The sequence below is a fragment of the Mustela putorius genome, unplaced genomic scaffold (assembly GCF_011764305.1).
Source record: "Mustela putorius furo isolate JIRA1106 unplaced genomic scaffold, ASM1176430v1.1 tig00003972_pilon_pilon_pilon, whole genome shotgun sequence".
Lineage (NCBI taxonomy): Eukaryota > Metazoa > Chordata > Mammalia > Carnivora > Mustelidae > Mustela > Mustela putorius.
In genome coordinates, this window is record NW_025422115.1 from 6,066,768 (window position 1) to 6,092,811 (window position 26,044).

Consider the following 26,044-nt stretch of genomic DNA (forward strand, 5'->3'; position numbering starts at 1 on the left):
TGCCTGTCTTTGTACCAATTTCACACTGCTTTACTCTCTTTTTGTAATAAGTCCTGCATTTAGTAAAATGAGTTCTCCCGCTTTGTTTTTTTCAAGATTGTCTCAGCCAGTCTTGTTCCTTGATATTTATGTATAAATTCATACACACACACACACACACACACACACACACACACACACACACACACACAATGTGTGGGGATTATTGCATTTACGTTTGTGATAAGAGCTTTTATTTCATTTTTTCAAGCCTTGTAATTTTTATTTCTTGAAATATTACATTGGGCAGGGTGAAAATTACAGCGTTGAATATATTCAGGATGATGGGCTTCATTAAAAATAGTGGACATCCCCATCTCAGTGATAATTCCTGTGGGAAAACCTTTTAGCATTTGGCCATTATCACATTATAGGATACTGGCTTCATGCTTTCTGAAGATGCTATTTACCAGATTAAGGAAGTTCCTTCCTATTTTTCTGTGCTTTTGTTTTGTTTTGTGTGTGTGTTGCTGTTTTGTTTTGTTTTTTTGATGAATAGATGTTGAACTTTATCTAAACTTTTGAAGACATGGCATTTTCCTTTGTTCTTTTAAAATGGTGAATAACATTGATTTTCAAACAGTAAATCAACCACAAGTTCCTGAAATAAACCTAACTTGTTTGTCCTACACTCTCCTCTTTACTACGTATTGCTGAATTCAGTTTGCTCGTGTTGAGGAATTTCACGCCTATGTTCACAAGTGACTCAGCCAATAACTGTTGGGTTTTTGCCTCTTAATATTCTTGCCAGATTTTAGTACTGAGATTATACAGGCCTTCAAAAACAAGTGTGGGAGCGTTCCTTTTGCCTCTACAAAAGTTTGTACCATACTTGCGTTAATTCTTCCTTAAATATTGGAAGAATTCACTGAATGAGCCATCTGGGCCCAGAGATTCGTTTTTTCGTGGGATGGAGGAGTGCATTTTGAAATTTAAGATTTTATATAGTCTTTTATATAGAAATACATTTTATATCATTTATTTTTATTATTATTTATAACATGTATTATATGTAATTAAAATAATGTTATTATATATTTATATATTATTTATTTATATAAGTACATATATATTTAAACATCTACTTCTTTTTGTGCCCATTTTGATGAGTTGTGTTCTTCTAGGAACTTATATATATTCATACCTTCAAGTTTATTGATATAAAGTGGCTCATAATATTCTCTTACTTTTTGAATGTCTACTTGATCTATAGTCACAGTGAAAGCGTGGTGAAGAAAGTACCTTTAGGATCAGTCCCCTCTCTTAGCATTTCAACACTGCCTTGTGCCACAGGGCTCAGATGCCATGACCCAGGTTAGACTCTAGCCCACAGCGGTCTGTCTGTCCTCACTGTACACAGCCAAGAGGCTCACCACCAGCCAGGCCGGAACTGCAGCCCTAATGTCCTGTCTTGACCAGGGCCTTCCTAGAGGCCTGGCAAATCTTTTCTTCCACTTCCAGGTGAGACCAGTCATGAGGTCTAAGAAGCCAGGCAATGTGTCCGTTGAGTCCACTCCACCAACATCCATGTTGGATTCTGTCTTTGTTTTACTGGAAGTCATTTCATTACCATCACAGTAACATGGGTGGCACAGTGGACTGTATTTTCATAAAGTCGTCTGGTATAGTATGAGCCCCTTTTCCTGGCAGGAAGAGAGGTTTACCTTTGAAATTGATCACAGAAGCCTTTAAGGATGTTACAAAAATGTGCATCTACCTCTCCCGAGGTATTTCATGCTTCTGACTGTATCACAGACCCTTGAAGTTGGCATATTAATGTTACCCTCCACATTTAAATAAGAAAAAGAGAACTGGAGGATAGAGCATCTGATACACTTTTTTTTTTAACCTTAAGTGAGAAGATATTTGGTACAGAGACAAGACAAAAATAAATCAAGGGAAAAATAGCCTGTTAACCGGAAACATAAAAAATAATGTCTCAATGGGCTTTTCTTCCACCAAAAAAAATAATAATAATATAATATTAATAATAACAGCTATGTCCTAAAGTGAGTAGAGGCATTTTCAATTTATAATATAACATTGTACATATAATACATATGTTACTGTGCTCATCAAAGCAAATAACATGCAGAGAAAACTCGATATATGTTTTTCTGTTGTTCTAGTGATTCCTCAAAAAGAGATTTTGGATGAGGAAATAATTCTGAAGAGTTTTGGGTTTTTGTTTTGGTTTACCCATGAAGGTTTTAAAAATATCCTTTTCTTGAAACAAAAAAAAAGAAAAACCAAAACGCAGACATCTTTGCGGCGCAGCGCCCTTCCCATTCTAGAAGCTGTAGGCCACATCCAGTGGGGCCCACATGGATGTCTTTACTAGTTCCCACAGCCCTGGGTCCCCTGGGGCTTTATAATATGGGTCCCTGAGCAAGACAGGATAAAGGTGGGAAATGTGGCCCAAGAATCTGTGAGTTTGGGGAGGGGGATGTTTGCATATTCTGCTCAGGCTTTTCCCTGACAAGGCTCTGCTCTCCTCAGTCAGCAGGACCCTGAAGTCTCTGAGGTCAGATGTACCCCCTGTGAGGGCTGCCAGCTAGTGGGCTACTGACCCGCCAGCCCCCTACTGACCCACAAGGCTCATAGCTGAATCTGTCTTCCCAGAGGGGTTGGAAACCCTGGGAGCTATCATTGACCAACACCTGTCCTTGGACATTTCTCAGGGGTATTTTCTAGTCTTCTGCTTTGTTCTGTTTTACTCTCATGAAGTCTGATTGGTTGGACAGCAGAGATGGAAAAAGGCTGCAACCTCTTTCTGTTTTCAAGATTTCCCTTTGGTCAGGAGCTCGCATGCACGTCTTGCTCCAAAGGTTCAGCCTTTCTGCAAAATAATGACTCGGTGAGCAGCCTGCCCTAGGTCTGACTCCCCTGGACTGGCCCCAGATGGACTGCACTGCTGACTGGGCAGTTCTGTCGGCCTGAATGAGGGGCTCAGGGCAGTGGTAGCCAAGTTCGCCTCTTAGAAAGGAAGCAAGGGAGAGCCCAGCAAAAGACAGGAAGGAAAGGGGCCCAGGCTCCCTCTCCTTGGCCAGAGGCAGGGCGAGGGTGGGGAGGAGACTTGGGGCAGAGAACTGGGGGGAATTTGAGACTCACCCTTGGGGATCTAACGAACATACAGTTACCAGATAAAATGGAAACAGCCTTCTGAATATTTCCATTTCTGGATATCTCCAGACCCACTTAAAAAGAATTTTTTAAGATTGTGCTTTTTGTTCAGGCCCATTCAGTGCCAAGTTTAACAAGGTTTTTCTCTCTCAAACAGAGCTGGAATTGTAGTGAAATGAGGGTCAGGTCCCTGTCACTTCAGAGTGGACAGTACACTTTCACTTCCATTATCTCATTCTATCCTTACTCCAACCCTGGGAGGTAGGCAAGACAAATATCATGTATTCCTACTGGAGAGGATGAAGCATCAAGGCTTGGAGGGTTTAAAGAACTGCCCATGGCAGAAAGTGGGCCAGTGAGCCCTGGAAGCCTGGTCCACTCACTTCTGCCACTTCCGTGTTGCCTCCTCAAACTCATTGTTTTGGGGAAGAAATGAGCTGCTTTCTGTGGCTGAACACACATGAAAAAGTGGGTTACCTTAGCACTTCTCAGGCCATCCTGAGGGTGAACAAGGTGGCAAGGGGAATGGCCTGCAACCAAGTAAGCTCACATACATGAATGAACACAACTGAACTAAAATGGTTCTCTGGAGAAATCTTTGAAATCTTTGACCAGTCTGAGTCCTAACTGCAGTAAAATCCATAGGGATGCTATATTTAACGTTTCAACACAAGTGAACAACATTTTGTTTAAATACATCTTGGAAGGGGGGAACATGGTGGTTAAAAAGATGGGAGGGCAGAATTGGGGGTCCCTGTAGCTCCTGTAGGCCACAGGGATGGAGGGGGAAGCAACTCTGGCTTCCAGCAGCCCTCAGAGCACACTGTGCCCCAGGAGCCACGTGGGCTTCAAGCTAATGGCCATGTTGACCGTTGGGAATAAGGTCCCTGTTGGCCCCGAGGCCATTCTTCAAACAGTCTCTCTCTTTGCCTTTGGTGATTTCTTCCTTCTCCTCCTCCTCTTCCTCTTCTTCTTCATCCTCATCCTCATCCTCATCTTCACTCCTCACATCCTGGATGTTCTAGAGAAAGAAAAGAATGGGCTGTGAGTGCTAACCCTCCAGAAAGTGGCTTGAGTGAATAAGAAAACTCAAATTCCAAACTCAGAAAGAAAACACAATATTCAAAAACCAAAAGTTCACCAAGGTAGAATATATCCTGGGTCACAAAATCAATCTTAACAAAAAAGAATTGAAATCATGCAAAGCATGTTTTAGAGCATAATGGAATTAATGTTGAAATGAATATTAAAAAAAGGAAAATCTCAAAACAGTTGGAAATGAAACAATACACCTTTGACAATGGATCAAAGAGCAAGTCACAAGGGCTTTTAGAAAATATTTTGTACTAAATTGAAAATACAGTGTATTAAAATTTGTCAAATGTAGCTAAACTAGTGCTTTTAAGGAAATTTATAGCACTAAATGTTTATATTAGAAAAGAAGAAAATTCTCAAATAATTTGAACTTCCATCTTAAGAAACCAGAAAAAAAGTAAAATAAACCCAAAGCAAGCAAAAGGAAGGAGAAAAATAAATAAAGAAATCAGTGAAATTTAAACAGAAAAAATAATAAAGAAAAGCAATAAAACCAAAAGCTGGTTCTTTGGAAAGTTATATAAAATTGATTAATCACTAGCAAAATTGACAAAGAAAAAGAAAGAGAAGGTACAACTTGCCAGAAAATAAAAAGGAAATTTGACTATGGATACTATAGATATTATGAACAGTTTTAGGCATATATATTTGACAATTTAGATGAAATGGACCAACTCCTCAAAAACCACAGACTACCAAAATTCACACAAGATGGCACAGATAACCTAAATAGTCATATAACTGTGAAAGAAATTAAATCAGCTAAAAATCTGGGAAAGAAAATCATCAGGCCCAGCAGTTTTCACTGGAAAATTCTATGAAACATATAAAGAAGAAATAACACCAAATTTCCACCAATCTCTTCCATTTGATAGAGGAGGGAATACTTCCCAGTTTATTTTATGAGGCCAGAATTACCCTGATATCAAGGTCAGAAAAAGACAATATAAGAAAGAACAACTACAGACCAATATCTCTAATAAGAGTACATATATTAAAAAAAAAAAAAGCCTCAATGAAAATATACTGTGGAAAAAAGACAGTCTCTTCAGTAAATGGTGCTGGGAAAATTGGACAGCTATATGTAGAAGAATAAAACTCGACCATTCTCTTACACCATACACAAAGATAAACTTGAAATGGATTAAAGACATCAACGTGAGACAAGAATCCATCAGAATCCTAGAGGAGAACATAGGCAGTAACCTCTTCGATATCAGCCACAGCAACTTTTTTCAAGATATGTCTCCAAAGGCAAAGGACACAAAAGTGAAAATGAACTTTTGGGACTTAATCAAGATCAAAAGCTTCTGCACAGCAAAGGAAACAGTCAAGAAAACAAAGAGGCAACCCATGGAATGGGAGAAGATATTTGCAAATGACAGTACAGACAAAAGGTTGATATCCAGGATCTATAAAGAACTTCTCAAACTCAACACACACAAAACAGATAATCATGTCAAAAAATGGGCAGAAGACATGAACAGACACTTCTCCAATAAAAACATACAAATGGCTATCAGACACATGAAAAAATGTTCATCATCACTAGCCATCAGCGAGATTCAAATTAAAACCACATTGAGATACCACCTTGCACCAGTTAGAATGGCCAAAATTAGCAAGACAGGAAACAACATGTGTTGGAGAGAATGTGAAGAAAGGGGAACCCTCTTACATTGTTGGTAGAAATGCAAGCTGTTGCAGCCACATTGGAGAATGGTGTGGGGATTCCTCAAGAAATTAAAAATAGAGCTTCCCTATGACCCTGCAATTGCACTACTGGGTATTTACCCCAAAGATATAGATGTAGTGAAAAGAAGGTCCATCTGTACCCCAATGTTTATAGCAGCAATGGCCACAGTCGCCAAACTGTGGAAAGAACCAAGATACCCTTCAACGGATGAATGGATAAGGAAGATGTGGTCCATATACACTATGGAGTATTATGCCTCCATCAGAAAGAATCAATACCCAACTTTTATAGCAACATGGATAGGACTGGAAGAGATTATGCTGAGTGAAATAAGTCAAGCAGAGAGAGTAAATTATCATATGGTTTCACTTATTTGTGGAGCATAAAAAATAACATGGAGGACATAAGGAGATGGAGAGGAGAAGGGAGTTGAGGGAAATTAGAAGGGGAGATGAACCATGAGAGACTATGGACTCTGAAAGACAATCTGAGGGTTCTGAAGGGGCGGGGGGTGGGAGGTTGGGGGTACCAGGTGGTGGGTATTATGGAGGGCCTGTATTGCATGGAGCACTGGGTGTGGTGCATAAACAATGAATTCTGTTACACTGAAAGGAAAAAAAAAAACAGCCCAAATCAAACCCAGTAATGTATAAAAATAATAATACATCACAGTGAAGTGGGATTAGTCCTAGAAATGCAAGGCTGGTTTAAGATTTAGAAATCAATGAGTGTAATCAATCCTACCAATAATGTAAAGAAGGAAAAAAATACATAATTACATCAGTTGATGCCAAAAAAATCATACGACAAAATTTTATATCCACTCATTTTTTTAAAAAATGCACCAAAGAAAGAGAAGGTAACATCATACCTACTGATGAATGACTGAATGTTTTTCCCCCTAAAATTAGGAAAAAAGCAAGAATATCCACTTTCACCATTCCTATACAACATTGTATTGGAAGTCCTAGTCAACATAATAAGGTAAGAAAAAGAAATAGAAGCCATACAGATTGGAAAGAAAGAAACGAAAGTATCCCTATTTGAAGAAGACATGATTATCTATGTAGAAAATCCCAAAGAATCTACTGAAAACTGCTAGAATGCATAAGTGAGGTTAGCACAAAGTTGCAGGATACAAGGTCAATATACAAAAGCATGTGCGTGCATGCGCGCGCGCACACACACACACCCACACCCACACACACCTTGATTTCTAAACACTAATACAGTAGGCTGAAAAAGTGTCCTCAAAGATAGTAGGTTCTAATCCCTAAAACTTACGAATGTTACTTGATATGGTAAAGTTTTTGCAGGTATGATTAAGTTAAGGATATTGAGAAGATTAGCCTGTATAATCCAGGTATACCCTAAGGTCACCCCAAGTGTCTTTTATAAAATATGCAATGGGAGATTCAACACAGATAAGAGGCATGTGAAGATGGAGGTAGAGACTGGAGTAATGTGATTATGAGTACGGAATGCCAGCAGGCACCAGAAGTTGGAAGAAGTAAAGAATAGAATCCGCCTACAGCCTTTGGACAGAACACAACCCTATGACATCTTGAGTTCAGCTCAAATCTGATTATAGACTTCTAGCCTCCAGAACTATGAGAGAATAAATTTGTTTTTTTAAGCCACCAAGTTTGTGGTATTTTGTTATAGCAGCCACGGGAAACTAACATGACTAGCAATGTCTGACTAAAAGCAAAATTTAAATTTAATTTAACTGTAATATTTACAATAATTTCCAAAATAAAATATTTGGGTATAAATCTAAAAAGGACATATAGGGTCTGCATGTAAAACCTACAAAACTCTGATGAAATATTTAAATAATTGGGGACATATACTATGTTCATGGATTGGAAGGTTAAACATAATAAAAATGTTAATTATCCCCAGACTGATTCCACACAATATCAGTGAAAATCTCAGTAAGACTTGTTGTACACAGAGACAATCTGATTCTAAAATTTATATGAAAAAACAAACTAGAAAAACTAAATCAATTCTGAAAAAGAAAAATAAAATTGGAGGACTCCAACTCCCCAAATTTAAAACTTTCTGTAGAGTTAACAGTAATCAAAACTGGGTGGTATTAGAAAGGGACAGGCACACAGATTAATAGAACAGAATAGGGAATGTAGAAATAGACCCACTTATAAATATGGCCAATTAAGTTTTGACAAAGGTGCAAAAGCAATTCAATGGAGGAAAAAAAATAGTGTTTCCAAGAAATGCTGTTAGAACTTTAGAAATCCTGAGGCAAAAGAGTAAACTTTGACCTAAACATCACACCTTGTACAAAACCGACTCAAATGGATCATAGATCTAAATGTAAAATATAAGACTAAAACTTTTCGAAGAAAACCCATAACTTTGGGTTGGGTGAGGAGTTCCTAGATGTGGCACAAAAAATAAACTCCATTAAGAGAAAAAAACTAATCAACTGGATTTCACCAAAATGTAACTTTTGTACTATAAAAGACACTATTCAGAGAATAAAAAGACAAGCTGCAAACTCAGGAATAATATTCACCAACCCTATAGTTGACAGGTATGCATCATAAAGAATTGTCAAAACTCAATAATAAGAAAAAAAATCAAAATATGGGCAAATATATAAAAATAAGCATTTTCTCAAAGAGGATATAGGAGGTCAAAGAAGGATATATATGAAAAGATGTTCAACATCACCAGCCATTAGGAAAACGCAAATTAAAGCCACAATGAGATATAACTGTAAGGGGTGCCTGGGTGGCTCAGGGGGTTAAAGCCTCTGCCCTCGGCTCAGGTCATGATCTCAGGGTCCTGGGATCGAGTCCAGCATCTGGCTTTGTGCTCAGCAGGGAGCCTGCTTCCCCCTCTCCCTCTGCCTGCCTGTCTGCCTACTTGTGATCTCTCTCTATCTCTGTCAAATAAATAAATAAAATCTTTAATAGAAAAAACCTCATAGAACTTTACACCAATGGGAAAAAGTCTATTTGCTGATGATTTTTAAAAACCAAACTTAAAAGTATTCCTGCAAATAGTATGGTTTTCCTGACAAACATTTGCTATGACAAGTCTTCCTCATGTAGGACTTTTGGTTGTCAAGCTACCTTTACTGTTGGTAATTGGGATGTTTTGTATTTTCTTTATGCAGGGACTCCTTCAAAGGCCTATTAAGCCCAGACTGGAAAAGAAAAAGACCATGGAAGATGGAGACCGGTTTCTGACACCCCATCTTTCAAGTTGCCAACCAGAGCCTTATGAATTACTTTTCCCTTTTGTGCCCTACATACTACACCTGACAACTTCCAGGTATATATACCCAAATACCTCCTCTGTGTACAATCTTCAGGCAAACACGGCTTTTGTAAAAACCCAGCGTACATGTGTGCTGCTGCCTTAATTACAGAAATGTAATATCCTGGGCTCTTCTCTGTACGATCTGCTCTTTTCCACAACAAAACAGCAAGGATCTCCAAATAAACAAAAATCATGGTAAACATTGAGGGACAAACTTGGTGTCTCCCCAGTTAAGATGCAATGGAGAAAGGCAGATGGGGTTTTTTGGGGAGCAGCAATGCTTGGTTGACGGTTGCTTTCATGGGTTGTGCCCCTTGGGTCTCCTTTTTCATCTTCTAAAGATGTTTGTAGGGAACAAGGGAACATTTGAGTTGGAACAAAGAAATGAATTTCTCTCCAGAAAAACAGACTAGCATCTACTGGCCTGTTTCTCCAGGACTTAAGGAGCTGCTCCCCCTGAGATATAAATTGGTCCTCGAGGATGTTCCCCATCACCCCAAGCCTCATCTCCAGCACCCTCACCTCCAGGAAGGGATCCTGCACCTTATGAGCCTTCTGGTAATTAAACGCATCTAATGGTCCCAAGGGTTGGGAGCATTACTGACTTTTAGTAAGCAGTGGCTAGGGATACCCACTATCCTACAATGCTCATGACATCCAAGTGTCCTGCCAGACCTCAGTGTACATGGATCCCCACTTAGCACCTAAAGCCATCTTACATTCAAGCACAGGAATTTTTGCTTGGTTTTAGTAGAGTCTCAATTTTCCAGGAAAGCAGCTGTGTGCAATTTAAAGGAAGGCTATACTTTGTTTTGTTCAGAGCTTCTCAATTTCAGAAAACTTGTCACCAAGGGCAGACAACACTAGAGGGGCAGTGCTGAGTCCCCAGTGTTGAGTCATCCAGCGCGGAGTCCCCAATACCGCATGCCCGCGTGTGTACAGCTGGCCCAGTCATGCTGAGTCTCCGCAGTGAGCAAGCACAGCACCTGTTGACCTTGGGATGCTCTTGAGTATTGTCTAGCACACATATTACATGCGAAGTGCTGATTTTATCTGAAATGCCTTTCTTTCTATTTCTTTTCTACTGCAGTTGTGGCATTCTATTGCTATTTTTTAAAGATTTATTTATTTATTTATCTGAGAGAGACAGAGCATGAGCAGGGAGAAGCAGTAGAGGGAGAGGGAGAAGCAGACTCCCCGCTGAGCAGGGAGGACCCAATCCCAGGACCCTGGAATCATGACCTGAGCCAAAGACAGGCGCTTCACCGACTGAGCCACCCAGGTGCCCCTGTTCTATTGCTTTTTGAAATTATGACTACAGGTGAGTTTTATTACCCAGGAATTAATTTCAGGCTAGTGAAGGGGGTATGGGTCCAACAGAATTGAGAACCATGGCCCTGGATGATGAATCCAACTCCGAAAGGATTTTTAGACAGTAAGAATTTGTTCAATGGATATACATGTGGTTACACATTATGCAAGCTTAAATAATGTAAATTGGAAATTGCGTGGTATTCAACTACTGATAAAACTTCATATTCAATTTTGTCTTGTATAAAACGTAACAGCAATGAAAACCTTAAAGGGATTTTTTTTTTTTTTTTGCCACTGCTCTAAAAATCCTCTGTGCTCTACCTATTCACCCCTCCCTCTCTCTCAACCCCTGGTGACCACTGATGTTTTCACTGTCTCATAGCTCTGTCTTCTCCAGAATGTCACCTAGGTGGAATCATTCAGTAGGTAATCTTTCAAGATTGGCTTCTTTCACTTAGTTACATGCATTAAGTTTCCTCCATGTCTTTTCATGACTTATGAGCTCATTTCTTTTTATTGCTAAAGAATATTCCATTGTCTGGCGGTAACACAGTTTATGGGTACATTCACCTACTTGGGAGACATCTTTGGCTGTTTCCAGTTCTTGGCAATTGTGGATAAAGCTGCTGTAGACACTCATGCTATTGATGTCCACGTACTGGGCATTGGGTTAAGGAGTTAGTATGAACGATAACATTCCCTCCTCACAATAACCCAAGGACACTGGAGCTGCTCTCTCTATTTTAAAAGAGAGAAAGCAAGACTCAGGACTCAGCCTTGCAAGGCTGCACAGCTAAGACAGACAGGATGAGAACCCTACTCGAAGCTTAGAAACTGAACTACAGTTCTCTACAGACCCCTGGTGGAGTCATTTGCACAAACACTTGAGACAGGGGACCCAGGAGGCAGATGCTGGGTTCTGTTTGTGGTCAGTTGTTCGTATGAGAAAGCTCCCTCTCCCCTCTGACTGAGCAGAGCACCAGCTCTTGTCACATCTCTTCACGCTGTTTTGACTCTGCCCTTGGTACCTGACTCTGAAGCATAAAATTTGAAATAATGAAAAGCATCCCCAATTAATTATTTTTACTACGTGAGACAAACACACCATGTTTTAGTCTGTTCTGTGTCAGTTACCTGATGGTCAAGGCTCTGGAAACTAATTCCGGATGTATTACTGATCTGCTACCCACAGTTTGAAAATGGCTGTCTTTGGGTATGCTGGGAAAATGAAGCTTTCCCACATTGCTGAAGTCAGACAAGTTTAAGATAGGAACTGTAATCCATGTTCTGCAAAGCACCTTTTCACAACTACAAGTCTTTCTCGGTAATGACAACACTTCACAGAAATGAAAACCAAGTTGAGCTTGCTCTAACGGAACAAGGAATTAAACACTTGCTAAAGGTCAAGCCACCTTGTTTTCTGAAACACTACCTGTGTGCTTTGATGGAGTGCCAAGACTTTGCTTACACAGCAGCAGTGAGTACCCTTCTTGAAATCAGCGACTTTCTTTCCCTGCATTGCCCTTCCCTTTCACTGTTCTCTGCCCACCGGCCCCGCTCCTTCCCCCACTTTTAGTTGTCACTGGGCTAGGAGAACTTGTCTCATGCAAATGTTGACCCAGAAGCCTCCTACAAATCATTAAAGGCCTAAGAAAATGCAGGCGTAAAGAAGGATCCAGAACCTTCTTTGAAGAGTGAGTTGGATCTGGGCTTCAGCAGCTGAAGGGCTATAGCTCCTTGGTTCAGTCCTCACACTTGTCCAAGCATAGGGCAACTCACCTGCTTACCATGATCTGCCCAACTGGGCTTCCCCTCGGTGAGGGTTTCAGCATTACAGAGAGCACATTAGTATTTGATAATTGTAGATAACCTTCCTCTAGAATTAGGAAAGATATCTAGCATGTAACTGAAGTTTTTCCAGAGATGACCTGGGCCCTCTAGAACAAATTATTAACAACATTATTCATTCCACAATTTACTGTACAATTCCACCTTTGGTTACACAAAATGATGGTGAAAATAATGAAGAAGTTATTCATGTAGGAGAGACCCTGTTACTAGTTGAAACAGGGCTTTGGAGCCCTCACACCACTAAAAGGCATGAATATTGGCAAAGATCATCTACCTGGCACTCCAAGAGGCCAGAAGAGATGTGTGGTCAGAGGATGGGTTGAAATCACAGTCACCATGAAGGGAGATTGGCAGTCAGTCTGAAGGTGTCCCATACACTAGAAGAAATGGGGACATTAGGACCAAAACAGCCTTCTTTAGTTGAAGTCATGCTGACCTCAAAATACCCCTTTGAAGGGCAGGTTCCAGGAATGGGAGCACAGAGGTGAACTGACTCACATTCAGAGACTCAAGCATCTGAGCACTGGAATACCCTGAAAGCAATGGACAGTCTTTCAGCTCTGTTATTTCTTTTTTATCCGGGAGCTCATTTAAAAAAAAAAAAAAAAAAAAAAAAAAAAAAGTTGGTGAGGATGTGGGAAAAGAGCAACTCTCATACACTTGGTTTGAAGAATCATTTGGTAGGATCCGGTAAACTTGACTTGGGAATCCTACCCAGAAACTCAGATATGTTCCCAATGAAACAGATATGAGAATGTATATACAATACAGAATTGGCTGTAAACAGGAGGATAAACAGAGTATGGAATGTCTGATTCACGGCATACCATAGAGGAGTTAAATGAATTGATCTACGGAGTTACATTTATTTATTGTGAATGTGAAGAATGAAGAAAGTAAGCTGCACAATCATATTAGATCACAGATCAAGTTCATTAGATTACTAATTAATTAATTGTATTAGTTCATTAGATTACTAATTAATTAATTGTATTAATTAATTAGATCACTAGGTCACAGCATTCATACAAAGTTGACAAATATGGAAGCAATACTCTATAATGTTTGTGACTATACCCAAGCATAGTAAGTACATAAAAGTGTGGTGGAAAGATGCAGCTTCAGTGGTTCTCTTGACAGAGTGAGAGAGGGAGAGAGGGGAATGGGTTGGGATGGGATATGCCAGAATATACCATCTGCCTTCCTAGTTTCTCTTAGGTGATTTCATCTAGCACACGGTAGGTGCTTGTATCTATTTGATGAGAGAGTGAATGAGTGACTCTAACTTCTCAGTATTAAATCCCACCTAAATTCAAGTGACTCTCCAATTTCTTTTAAAGATTTATTTATTTGAGAGAGAGAGAGAGAGAGAGCATGAGAGAGAGAAAGAGAAAGAGAGAGGAGAGCAGAGGGAGGGGCAGAGGGAGAGAGAGAGAGAGAATCCTAAAGCAGACTCCATGCTGAGTGCAGAGCCCGACACAGGACTTTATCTTACAACCCTGAGATCACAACCTGAGCTGAAAATAAGAGTTGGACATTCAACTCACTGAGCTACCCAGGTGGCCCGTGACTCTCAAATTTATACCCCAGTGTGGATCTCTCTCCCTGGCTTCCAATGATCACAGCTAGACAATCTTCTCTCAGTTGCCTAGCTGGCCCATCAAATGCTGGTCTCCCTGTTCAACACTTTTCCCAGTCTTCAATATTTCAGCAAATGGCACTTCCATTCACTCAGTTGCTCCAGGCAAAAACTTCCAGATCATCCTCAGTCCTGCCCTGCATGGGACACCTTGCTTCCCAGCCCATCACACTCAATGAGGGTCTTTGATACAAACCTCTGCTCTTGTCTTTAGCCACCTCCAAACTGCATCATGTCTCCATGACCAGGATCTAGCTTCTGTGCTGGCTTAGCCCATGGGCTGACCACCATCTATGACATCAGAATACTGGAGCAAATCAGTCAGCCAGGCTCTACCACGCCGGCTGGCCTTCTGAGACACAGTGCACAGGTTTGGGTCTCCAGGGTCCCCTGCTGACTTAGAGCACTCTGCAGCTAGACTCTTGACAGCCACTTCACATAGTTCTTGTGGGACAGTGGTGTTTCCTCCACTCAGAGGAGCCACATGGCCACGGCTGATGAGATTACTAAATGAGGAAAATTCACAAAGTATCTCACCTTCTCTTCTGTAGTGGTAGACAAAATATGGTTTGTTCTTAGACAACTGCAAACCACCAGCCTACATCTAAAAAGGAATACAGAACATTATCATGGCCCATAGCTGGGCAGCTAGAGCATAGTGGAGGCTAATCTATGCCAGAGTTTCCCAACTGGTGTGCCAGGGAATGGTTAAAATATGCAGAGACATTGATTCTTTCAGCCCTTGGAGCAGCTACCAGAGCCATTGTCTCCTCCTTCTTTGGACAGTTGCATCGGTTTTCCCAAGTGCACTGTCCAAGCAGCGTGTCTCCATGCTCTGAGGGGAGGAAGGTGTAGAAGCGCTGAATGGAGCTGTAAGAAACGTTTCAATATGTCACAGCCTGGGAAGATTTCCTCCTGGGTGCGGTGCCTTGAGCTAGAGATGGAAAGTTGTGTGGCTGAAACTTGGATTCTCTGATTTCCAGGGGAAGGGAAGGTGTGTGTGAGGGCAGGAGGTAAGAACCGGCTGACCCCAGGACATGAATGGTTCTGTTGCTTAGATCCAACACTCAACAAGGGTTAGGGGTGAAAAATGACCGAGAGGAAGGGTCCTTAAGGGAATGAGAATGAGCCATTCATTCTTACTGGCATGGTCAACCCTACCTCACCCTCTATGCCCTTCCCAACTCAAACTGTACATGACCATGAAGGAATGGGAAGTCAGAGTGTTCTAAACATGATCATCCTCTTCCAGTTCCAACTGAACAATAAGCTACAATTTCATTCTCTCAATTCATCAGAACTTTCCAAATGCAGTTGTCTGATTTCAAAAGGAAATGGCTGGCAACTGTCATCACTTGAGTAATTTTTAACTGCCAATATTTACATCTGAAGAAATGCTACCCAGCTAATAATGCAGAGCTTGGCTTCTCAAGAAATAGTATGTGTGGCTGTTCCAGAATAACCTACCTTCCCTCTGTATAGAATGACACAGGCAGGTGAGGAAGCAAGAAATAATTTGGGAACACCTCCAACCACAAAGCAACTCAGCCAAAAGAGAAATAAGTTCATCTAATAATTCCATGAATCTCAGCCTGGGCACTCTTGACATCATGGGGCACACAAATCTTTGTGTGGGGACTGTTCTACCCATTAGCTAGTTAACAGTATATATCCTTAATCTCTGTCCACTAGATACAGTAGTGACCATCAGAAATGTCTCCAGAGATTTCCAAATGTCCCTGGACATCACCCCAGTTAAGAACCACTGGTTCAAAAAATTATTTCTGGAGCCCCAGTGCTTGCATTGTGCAAAATATCAGGGACTTGATATCTCTGTCTTTAGATAGCTTACTGTCTACAGAAAGAACCAAACCCCAAGAGCTCAAACACATAATAGTAAACAAGTGTTATGAAGTAGAGATACCCTGATGTGTAAATTGGGGCTCTCACTTAGATGGGGCAACATCAGGAAGGAAATGGAAGGCAAAGGTTGTTACCTGAAGGTTAAGTAGGACTGGTCAGGGAAGAGTCGGGTAAAGGGCCTTGGGTGGGGGAAAGTCTGATGTGCTTAGGGTGCTTAGGGATCAGAAAGGCCAACACAGCTAAAACATAATAAGAAAGATGGAGCCTGTCCTGAGATGAAGTCAGAGAGGAAGCATGGACCATATGATCAGTTTCACAGGTCACAGAAGTTCTATTTACTTGTAAATCCAAAGAGAGGCCATTGTGCCGCACTTTTTGAGATATGGGGAGCAGACCAGTGATTCAAAAAGACAAGGTGTCTATACTCAGAAAACTTCTGCTCTAAGGGAGATGCTGGTTGATATATAACAGCAGACCCTATTGCTGTAAGTGGCAGAGGGAATTCAGAATGGCCACAGGCAGACTTCTGGTGGCTGCGGGCGTGGTGCAGGGGAGAAGTGGCAGTGGCATAGGTTGGAGGAGCAGATGGGTTAAAGCATGAGAGAGAAGAGTGCCCAAAGCCCTCTGCATTTGGAAAGGACTTTTAAGCTCATCGAATCCTGTTTCTACTGATGCTGATATGCCTTTTTGGATAACCCAAGCAAAAAACATACATACTCCTGCCTATACATCTCCAGAATATGACCGAGTAATTGTCCGAGAGGAGTCTGGGTACTTCCTTCAAACTTCCTTCAAACACTGGTCAGTTTTTCAGACATTTAAAGACAGTTAAATCCTCTTCCCACTAAACATTCCCATTTCCTTCCACTGATCTCATATGATAGAACATCAGAACCCTTCTTGATGCAGTGGATCTCAGAGAACATTCTTCCATCCATACCCATCAGCCTGCATTGTACTCTGTGTGTATCACAACCAACACCACTCAGTTCAGACACGACAACTCCACCAAAAAGAGGGGGCGGGGCACATACAGTGAATGTAGTCAGACCCTCATATCTGTATGCTTGGCTTTATTTTTTTTGTGTAATTTTTCCTTCATTTTAAGAGTCTAGAATCTATAGATCTTTATCAATCAATCATGATTTGCCTGTTAGTGAAGGTAGATACATCCGGCCCTGGTCTGGACTCCTAAGAACAGATTGCAAGGATTACCAAACAAAGTAAATGCTGACAACGAGGGGAAAATAATGGTGATGCTAACAAGAGAAAATGCTCGTTTTGAGTAAAGGAGTCAACTCTGCCACAGCACTCCTGTACATCTCTGGGAAAGACATCTGCACCTAGGGTTTCAATAAATTGCAGAGCTGTGTTTCTGAAAGGCCTTCAGGAAACTCTGGGCTTGGGAATCTGTGGTTCTCCAGTCATGTCAAAAGCCCCGGAGGTCATGAATGACTCATCACATCCCACTGCCTTTTGAATGGCTCCACGTCTAAATCCACAGCTGGCAATGAAACAAAGGACAATAGAATAAGCATTTTATGCTGTTTTGAAAGCAAAGTTGTAGCTTTCCCTGTCTGAAAAGAAAAAGAAGTATATTCACTCAAGGAGTGCAATTTTCTGAACTCCTACCAAAATGCATTCCTTTTTGTTATACTGCTTCTTATTATCCAAGATGACAAGGTCACAGGAAAAAAAAAAAAAAAAGATTGCATTTTTCCTCCATTTTTTTTTTTCTCAAAGAAGTTGCATTAAATTTAAATTGGAAACTATCAAACCTAGCTATACCCGGACATTTCCTGTTAGTTACCTGGGTCTGAATTTTCTAGACCAATGCTTCTTAAACTTTAATATGCATAAAAATCACCTAGAGTTGATGAAAATATAGACTTTCATTCGCAAGGTCTCTGGTGGGCCCAGAGGTGCTGCATTTCTAACTAGCTCTAGGCAATGTCTGGGCTGACATTGTGGTTGGCAGGCTGTTTCTTAGGCCTATAGCCCCTCCCTAGATTGCCACTCTCTGTAAACAGAAGTTAAAGCAGAGGATCCTCTATGGGTCTTTCCAGTTTAAAAATTCCATGATCCCAACTCATTTTTATTTTATTAATATCTTTATGTCATGAGTCCTTTTAGTCCAGAGAGGCAGTAGAAAATTAGCAGCATGTCTCACTTCCTGTAACAGATGGTTGTTTAAAAATAATTAGTAAATCATCTTATAAAATGAGTCATGCCTTTATTTCTCTAGAGAAATGTACTATTTAAAGAATTCTGGGTTTCTACGATGGAAACAATCCCAAGTGTTTGTTTCAATAGTCAGAATTTTCTTTTATAAGGATTTTTTAGCATTAACACCTATGTAACATGAAAATCTCCTGCTCGGATTAAAATTTGCATGATGGGAGTATTTGTGGAGGTCATGTCCAAAAACTCCACACATGTGGGAAAGAAGGCAGATCACTCTGCTTTTTAGAAAGCAGACCCAAGAAATAGAGAGCCATCCATGGACGCTTGCCCAGTAATGGAGAAGACACACATACATGCACACATACACACACACACGTGGTCTTCTCTACTTTCTAGTGGCTCTCAACCTGAAAGGCAGATCAGAATCACTTATTCAGGAGAAGTAGTCTGTTAAAAAGTCTGATGTCTGGGTCTTGTCTCCATAAATTCTGATTTAACTGATTTGAGTTTGGTCCTGGCCATGAATATCTTTCTTTAAAGGCTCCACAGGCCAGGCTAGTCAGGTGTAGTTGACATAGCTAATATGTAACCAGGTGATCTGAAATAAAAAGTGGGAATCCTGGGAGAGCTCTTGTCGATGTGAGCAGTACACCTCACCCTGTATTTGCCTTAAATGTGATCACCATCCTCACCTGATGGAAATACGTATCGGATAGAAGCATAATGACTTTTTTCATGAACAGACTTACATAGAATATTCCTAAATCTTTGATAGGGCTTTTAGAGAAAAGGACCTCAGGAAAGTTTAAGCATCTGTCATCAAATTCACGTTTTCCTATTTGTTAGCAAAAGGTTCAAAGGATAAGCTGGATAAGTGAAGTGAAGTTTAATAATAAGAAATGTAAATTCCAACACAAATCATGACCATTGCCAGACAACCCTTGAATGGAGGGAATGTGGCTTGGCCCATGTAAAGAAGACGTAGGGTTGTTTTTTTGTTTTTGTTTTTGTTTTTAAAGATTTTATTTATTTATTTATTTGAGAGACAGAGATCACAAGTAGGCAGAGAAGCAGGCAGAGAGAAAGGGGAGGAAGCAGGCTCCCTGCAGAGCAGAGAGCCTGATGAGGAGCTGAGGGCTCAATCCCAGGACCCTGAGATGATGACCTGAGCTGAAGACAGAGGCTTAACCCACTGAGCCACCCAGGCACCCCAAGTCCTAGGGGTTTTAATAGATTTCAAACTTGGTATGAATTAGCAACATAATGTGACTGCCCAGTGACTCAGAACAAATCTAGGCTGCATTAACGGAAGTAGAGTCTTCACAAAAAGAGATAGGAGACCTACTTGTGTATCAGTCAGACCATGTCTTGAAACTACTGTTCATTTAAAGGAGAATATGGGAAAAATGAAACAAGTGAGTTAGTTGAAAAAAACTCAACAGTGTATCTTAGGACGAGGGACAGTTGGAAGAGTTGGAGGTGTTTAACCTCCAGAAGCAGAGCCATGGTGAGGGAAGGCATAGGGCTGTTGTCTAAGGGCAGCTGGGCTACTGTGTGTAGCTTCCATACTGAGACATCAGCAAGACGTCCTGGGAAACAGAGAACACTGTTCAGATTATCTATAAGAAGAAACTATACATCCAAATTCCAATGAGCCACCACAGCCCTCTAGCCTGTGGCTGAAAAGTGGAGAGGGTAAGCATGGAAAAATGAGCGGGGTGGGTGTAGTGACTTAGAAGAAGCACAGACAGAAGTCACTTCCAGAAAGAGCAAGGGAAAGCATATGTGCACAGGCTGGGGCCTCGTAGTTCCTAGCTCTTGCTAAGGAGAAAGAGCCCCAACGTGTATCAGATGGGGAGTGGAACTTGTTGGGAAGAATCAGGTAAATAAAGAGGACGTGGTACTTGGAGATAACCAATGAAGGGAAAGAAGAACACAGAAGAAAAGTCAGGATCTTGCAGAACAGCAAGAGACAAGACGATAGGCCAGCTATCATCCTCCCTTGCTCACCAACTGAAAACCTTTCTAGAGTGGAAAAGGAAGGGTAGGGGCGCCTGAGTGGCTCAGTGAGTTAAAGCCTCTGCCTTTGGCTCAACTCATGATCCCAGGGTTTTGGGGTCGAGTCCCACATTGGGCTCCCTGCTCAGCAGGGAACCTTCTTCCTCCTCTCTCTCTGCCTACTTGTGATCTCTGTCTGTCAAATAAAAAAATAAAATCTTAAAAAAAACAAAAAAGGAAAGGAAGGGCAGTGGGTTTAGCCAGCCCATTATAATTGAGTATAACATCAGAGACTCCATGAGAACAGATCCCACAGGAAAACAGATCCCACCACCTGTCCCATATGCAGGGGAAGAGAATTACCTTTGTTATCCTAGAGCCAAGACCTACAACAACCAGTGTGGTAGCCACTCACCACTCGTGGCTTCTGAGCATTTGAAATGTGGTCAGTCCACATTGAGATGTGCTGTAAGTGTAAAATAAAATCCACACTGGATATCAAAGACTTAATGGGAAAAAAAGAACAAAAGAATCTCATTAATAATTTTTGGTATTGACTGCTGAATTGTGATATTAACCTTACATAAGATTATAATCTTCCCCTGGTTAAAATATTGACCAGGCAAAATATATAGCAGGCAAGACTGAAATGATAATATTTTGCTTCTATTATGTTCAATATATTACTAAACTTAATTTCACCTGTTCCTTATGAGTTTTTAAAAAGCACTACTAGATAAATTAAAATTATATGTGTGACTCACATTATGTTTTTATTGGGCAGCACTGGCTTAGAGGGAAAGATCAGGAAAAAAGAAAGATCTACGTAACAGTTATACTTGTTTGAAAATGAAATAGGCTGTCTCAGGAAGCTTATATACTGTTATTATTTGGGAAATGAAATGCTGTGACAACTGCTTCTGGCCAGGATAGAAAAAACAAGATTAGATTATCCTAGCATGTTAGACAACTGAAAGCTGGATAAAATATATCTTTAAAAAAAGCAATAGTTTTTAGACATTTAGACTTACAATAAGCAGCTCAGGATCATGGTTCCTGAGACAAAGAAAATGAAGGAGGAGAGCGCTGCACTGGTGCCTGCACACCATCTTACTGCTTCTGAGCTGAAGCCCAGACAGAGCCCAGAAGTGCCACTGAGTTGAGGAAAGAGAATGCGGAGTTCCCTAAAGTGAAGCGGGTGTTCGTGGGACAGAATGCTGGAGAGAAGGGAGGCACATAGAAAGAAAGCTCCTGAGATGCTCAGTAGAATTCCCTTCAGTCCTTGATCGAGCACTGACCTGTGCAGGTGAATCAGGAAACTACCAAAGGCCAGGCAGAGATTCACCAGGAAAAATTGGCAAAACAACCCTGGGAGCTCAGACTGTGGTCATAGCTTGTTGTCTTCTCACCAGCCAGAGTGAAAGAAACTCTTAGTTTATGCACATCGAGGAGAATGTTAAGATGCACTTCACTTAATAGCCATTGACTGAAGGCTATTCTGGGCTCACTCTAGCAAAGCTTAAAAACAAGCCTTTGAAAGGCTTATGCTATACAAAAACAAAATACACTAATTATACTACATACAAAAACACTTTTTAAAAAACAGTTTCTTTATTTATTTGACAGACAGAGATCACAAGTAGGCAGAGCAGCAGGCAGAGAGTGAAAGAGAAACAGGCTCCTCGCTGAGCAGAGACCCCAATGTGGGGCTCGATCCCAGGACTCTGGGATCATGAGCCACCCAGGCGCCCCCTAAAACACTATTTAAAACAACAAACAAACCAAAGCCACTATTTAAAAGGAATACAACAAAATCCATCATCCAACAATGTAAAATTCAAAATTTCTAGCATCTAATAAAAAATTAGCAGCTTTGCAAAGAAGTTGGGAAATAGGGCATGTAACCTGGACAAAATTCAATGAATAGAAACAGACCCAAGATTATCAGAGATGATGGAATTAGCAAACAAAGATGTTATAATAGCCGTTATAAATATGCTCCATATATTCAAGGAGGTAGAGAAAAACACAAACATATTAAGAAAAAATGGAAGATATAAAAAAAGGCCAAAATATAATTTACAGAGATGGAAAATAGAATATCTGAAGTTAAAAACACACTAGATTGGATTAACTGCTGATCAGATACCACAAAAGAAAAAAAATAAATAAAAGATTGTGAAGTCGTAGTAATAGTAATTAATCAAAATGAAGCACAGTAAGGCGGTGCCTAGGGGGTTCAGTCAGTGAAGCATACACAAATGAGTTTTCAGGAATAAGGTTTCTTTTCTGTTACATAAAGCTGTCTTCTGAGACTTATGTAGAGTGGGAGGAGAGAGGATCACCAGAAGCGTGTGGCCACAGAAATTCATGAGATATTAACAGAGACAGTAGACCTCTCCCCTACATGTGCTTTGACCAATCTCTCTGGCCCAAGCACCCACTAATTCACCCCTCTGGTGTGAATGTGTAGATTTAGTAACAAGCCATGAACTGTGCTTGTCCCCTCGTCTAGGCTGATACAGAAACAGAAACTCAAATCCCATATAAGACATCTACGTGTGTACATGTGTTAATTTGCCTGTGCGTGTGTCTATTTCACTACTAATAAAATGGAGAGTGTCTGTTGCTTTTAGGAGTATATAAAATTCAATTCCATTTTTATGGAAGGATTTTTATTTATTATTATTTATTTATTTAGAGAGAGCATGAGGGCATGAGTGGAGAGGGAGGGGAAGCAGGAGCGGGAGAGAGAGAGAATCTTCATCAGGCTTCATGCCCAGCATGGATCCCAATGTGGGGCTCAATCATGACCCTCATCATGACCTGAGTCGAAATTGAGAGCCCGACATGTCACCGATGGAGTCACCCAGGTGCCCCAAGGATTTTGTGAAATGATTTTTAAAGCCAAGTACAAGAGATGATCCTCTCCTATCCCTCATGTCTTTTTCAACTTCTGCAAGATATGACCCGTGTGGCTCAAGGAAACATCAGAGTCAACATTTGGGACAGAGGAATGAAAGGGCAGGACCTGAGTGCCTGCTGCTACCCTCAGAGATGCTTTCCTGGAAGAAGTTTCCTTTGAAAAAGTCCCTTCCTTTTACAAAGGCTTCAGCTGACCTCCTGCCCATCCAGTGACCAGACCAGTCCCCATACCTCCAAAGGACTGGTATCTTTCGAAACCACTGTTAGGAAACACCTAAGACAAAAAATGTAGGAGTACGCACAAAGGGAGCTAATGAGGGATAAAGTAAGTACAGAAAATCATGTGCATAATTAAAAATTCACAGGCGATTTCAGAGAAGTGAGATTTGCTGCTTTTGAAAAAACACCGAGCAGCTGAAAGCTACAGATAATAGTCCTCACTCGGCTGCTGGCGTCTAGCCGCTGCTAATGCCTGTTTCCAAAGGAATGGAGGATGGATTGAAGAAAACTGAAACAAAATCTCGTTTGACTGATTTAAGAACACTAATACAGTCTTTTTCCATCAGAGGCCCATGTGCTTGGAAGGAAGAGCTGAGAAGTCAGCCTGTTTTCGTCAGCAGCAGGAAGAAGGGTCATAGCACCTGGACACAGGTACCCACTGTGACTAACGGAAAGAAGGAACAATTTGGAAGAAGATACTAGAAGAATTTCCAGAGAGCTTGGGAACAGCTATCAAACAGCCCAGGATCTAAAGAAATCCCTGGATAATGATATTCTGCTGTAGAAAAACTTTCACTGAAAAGGACCCACTGTGTGGGTTCCTGTCATGGTTCCTGAGGAAGCCCCTCTGTCCTGCTGAGCCTCTACTTCCTCACCGGGCAGATGAACCCCTCTTTCCAGTTCTGAGTTGCTTCCATCTCGAGATGTGAGTGTGAGGTTGGGTCTCCTCCTGCGCATTTATCTAGGTGCCCTGGTTGTGCCTACGGGTCTGTTATGAGGCCCCTGCATCCAGGGCAAAGAAACAGGGATTCTGCTGGAGGCAGGGATCTGGGAAGAGGCCAGTTTGCTCCCGGGTCTTTCACTCATGATACGTTTTCCTTCTTCTTTATCTTGGAGTCACGCAGATGGCTGCTGCTGCTACTCTGATTTCTTTAAATAACTCCACACCTTCAAGTTCATAAAAACTCGGATTTATGATTGTCTTAAGCCACAAAATCCCCTAATGGGGATAGGCCTAGGGAGATTTTCTAGAGAATGCCCTCTCCGAAGAGCTGAGCCGGACTTCAGGGATTACTGACAAGGGGATTACAAAGGGAATGGGCGGAGTCATGATAAAATTATGAAGTTTGTAGTGAAAGAACATAGAGAAGCCCATGCTGCATGATTCCAATTATATAAGGTTTAAGAAAGTCGAGGGGTGGGGCACCTGGGTGGCTCAGTGGGTTAAGCCGCTGCCTTCGGCTCAGGTCATGATCTCAGGGTCCTGGGATCGAGTCCCACATTGGGCTCTCTGCTCAGCGGGGAGACTGCTTCCCCCCCGCCCCGCCTGCCTCTCCATCTACTTGTGATCTCTCTCTGTCAAATAAATAAATAAAATCTTTAAAAAAAAAAAAAAAGAAAGTCGAGGGGTGCCTGGGTGGTGCAGTCCATGAAGAGTTTGGCTCAGGTCCTGCTCTCAAGGTCACGAGATTGAGCCCCGAGTTGTCTCCATGATCAGTGTAGAGTCTGCATGAGACTCTCTCTCCCTCTCCCCCTCCAAATGCCCCCTCCCCCTGCTCTCTCTCTCAGTAAAATCAATCAATCAATCAATCTTTTTTTTTTTTTTTAAAGAAAGTTGAAACTGGGGATGGAAATAAGAATAGTTGTTGCCAATGTGGAAAGGGGTGAGGACCCGCAGTAGGCACTAAGAATTTATAGGGCCAGGGGAATGTTCTATATTTTAACAGAGGAATGGTTGCAGGCTCTGTACATTTATTAAAACTCCCTGAACAGGAAAAAAGATGATGAAGTGTGTGAGAGCTGAGCCTACGACACACTAAACGCACACACGGACAGACACAGATAAACACAGACACACTGAATACCTATCACTCATGTTTGGAGGACACAGAGCTGCTGGGGAGGCAGAAGACCACCACGGCATTAGCAACATAGGCTGTGAAGTCTTGGGCTTTGCGAGCTTGAAGCCCACCCCTGTGTGACCTTAAGTGAGTCTGTAACTTCCTCACTGACTGCCCCCTGCCTTGGAAATAGCGTAGTTTTATAACACAAATGAGCCTTGAGGAGAGGGGGACCATGCTGTCCTGGTGGATATTTAGTGGGCTCCCCCAGTTCTGAAAGTCTCTTCTGTGGCTCGGCTAAATGCACAGGGTAGAAGAATATTCAAATCTGGAATTCTTCAAACCAAGCAACTTTGCACAGTTACTTTTTACAAGTTATAAACTCCACTGTTGTTTCTTTAATAGGTTGTTAAAGCAGTTAATCTATATAAATATTCAGAAATATGGAAGTGTAAACTGATAGTATTTTTTTAAATTATTTATTTATTTATCTGAAAGATTGTGTGTGCGCACGCAAGAGCAAGTTGAGGGAGGGAGAGGGGAAGGAAGGAGAAGCAGATTCCTCACTGAGCGCAAGCCCTCCGCAGAGCTCCCTTTCACGACCCTGAGATCATGACATGAGCTGAAACCAAGATTCATACACGTAACTGACTAGCCACCGGGTGCCCCAAACCAATAGTATTTTTTTAAAAAGATTTTATTTATTTGACAGACAGAGGTCACAAGTAGGCAGAGAGGCAGGCAGAGAAGGGTAGGGCGATCAGGGGCTCCCTGCTGAGCAGAGAACCCGATGCGGGGCTCAATCCCAGGACCCTGGGATCATGACCTGAGCCAAAGGCAGAGGCTTTAACCCACTGAGCCACCCAGGCGCCCCCCAATAGCATTTTTATAGTATTCTAACTGCCAGCCTTTATGATATTTTTATCTCTTGTTCAGTAAAGGGCAGTTTCTAGATCCACTATT

At 41.4% G+C, this 26,044-nt stretch overlaps 1 protein-coding gene across 2 annotated transcripts in view; it reads right to left on the reverse strand.

Annotated features, from left to right (window-relative positions):
• Positions 1-1,569: 1,569 nt before the first annotated feature.
• The window catches only part of CERS3 (ceramide synthase 3), a 106,885-nt gene continuing 82,410 nt past the window's right edge, over positions 1,570-26,044 (reverse strand). For both annotated transcript variants that reach the window (XM_004759830.1, XM_045070704.1), the window contains exon 12: positions 1,570-4,183. In XM_004759830.1, the coding sequence (XP_004759887.1) occupies positions 4,016-4,183 (168 nt within the window). In that variant the 3' untranslated portion in view covers positions 1,570-4,015. The remainder of the gene's footprint in view (positions 4,184-26,044) is intronic.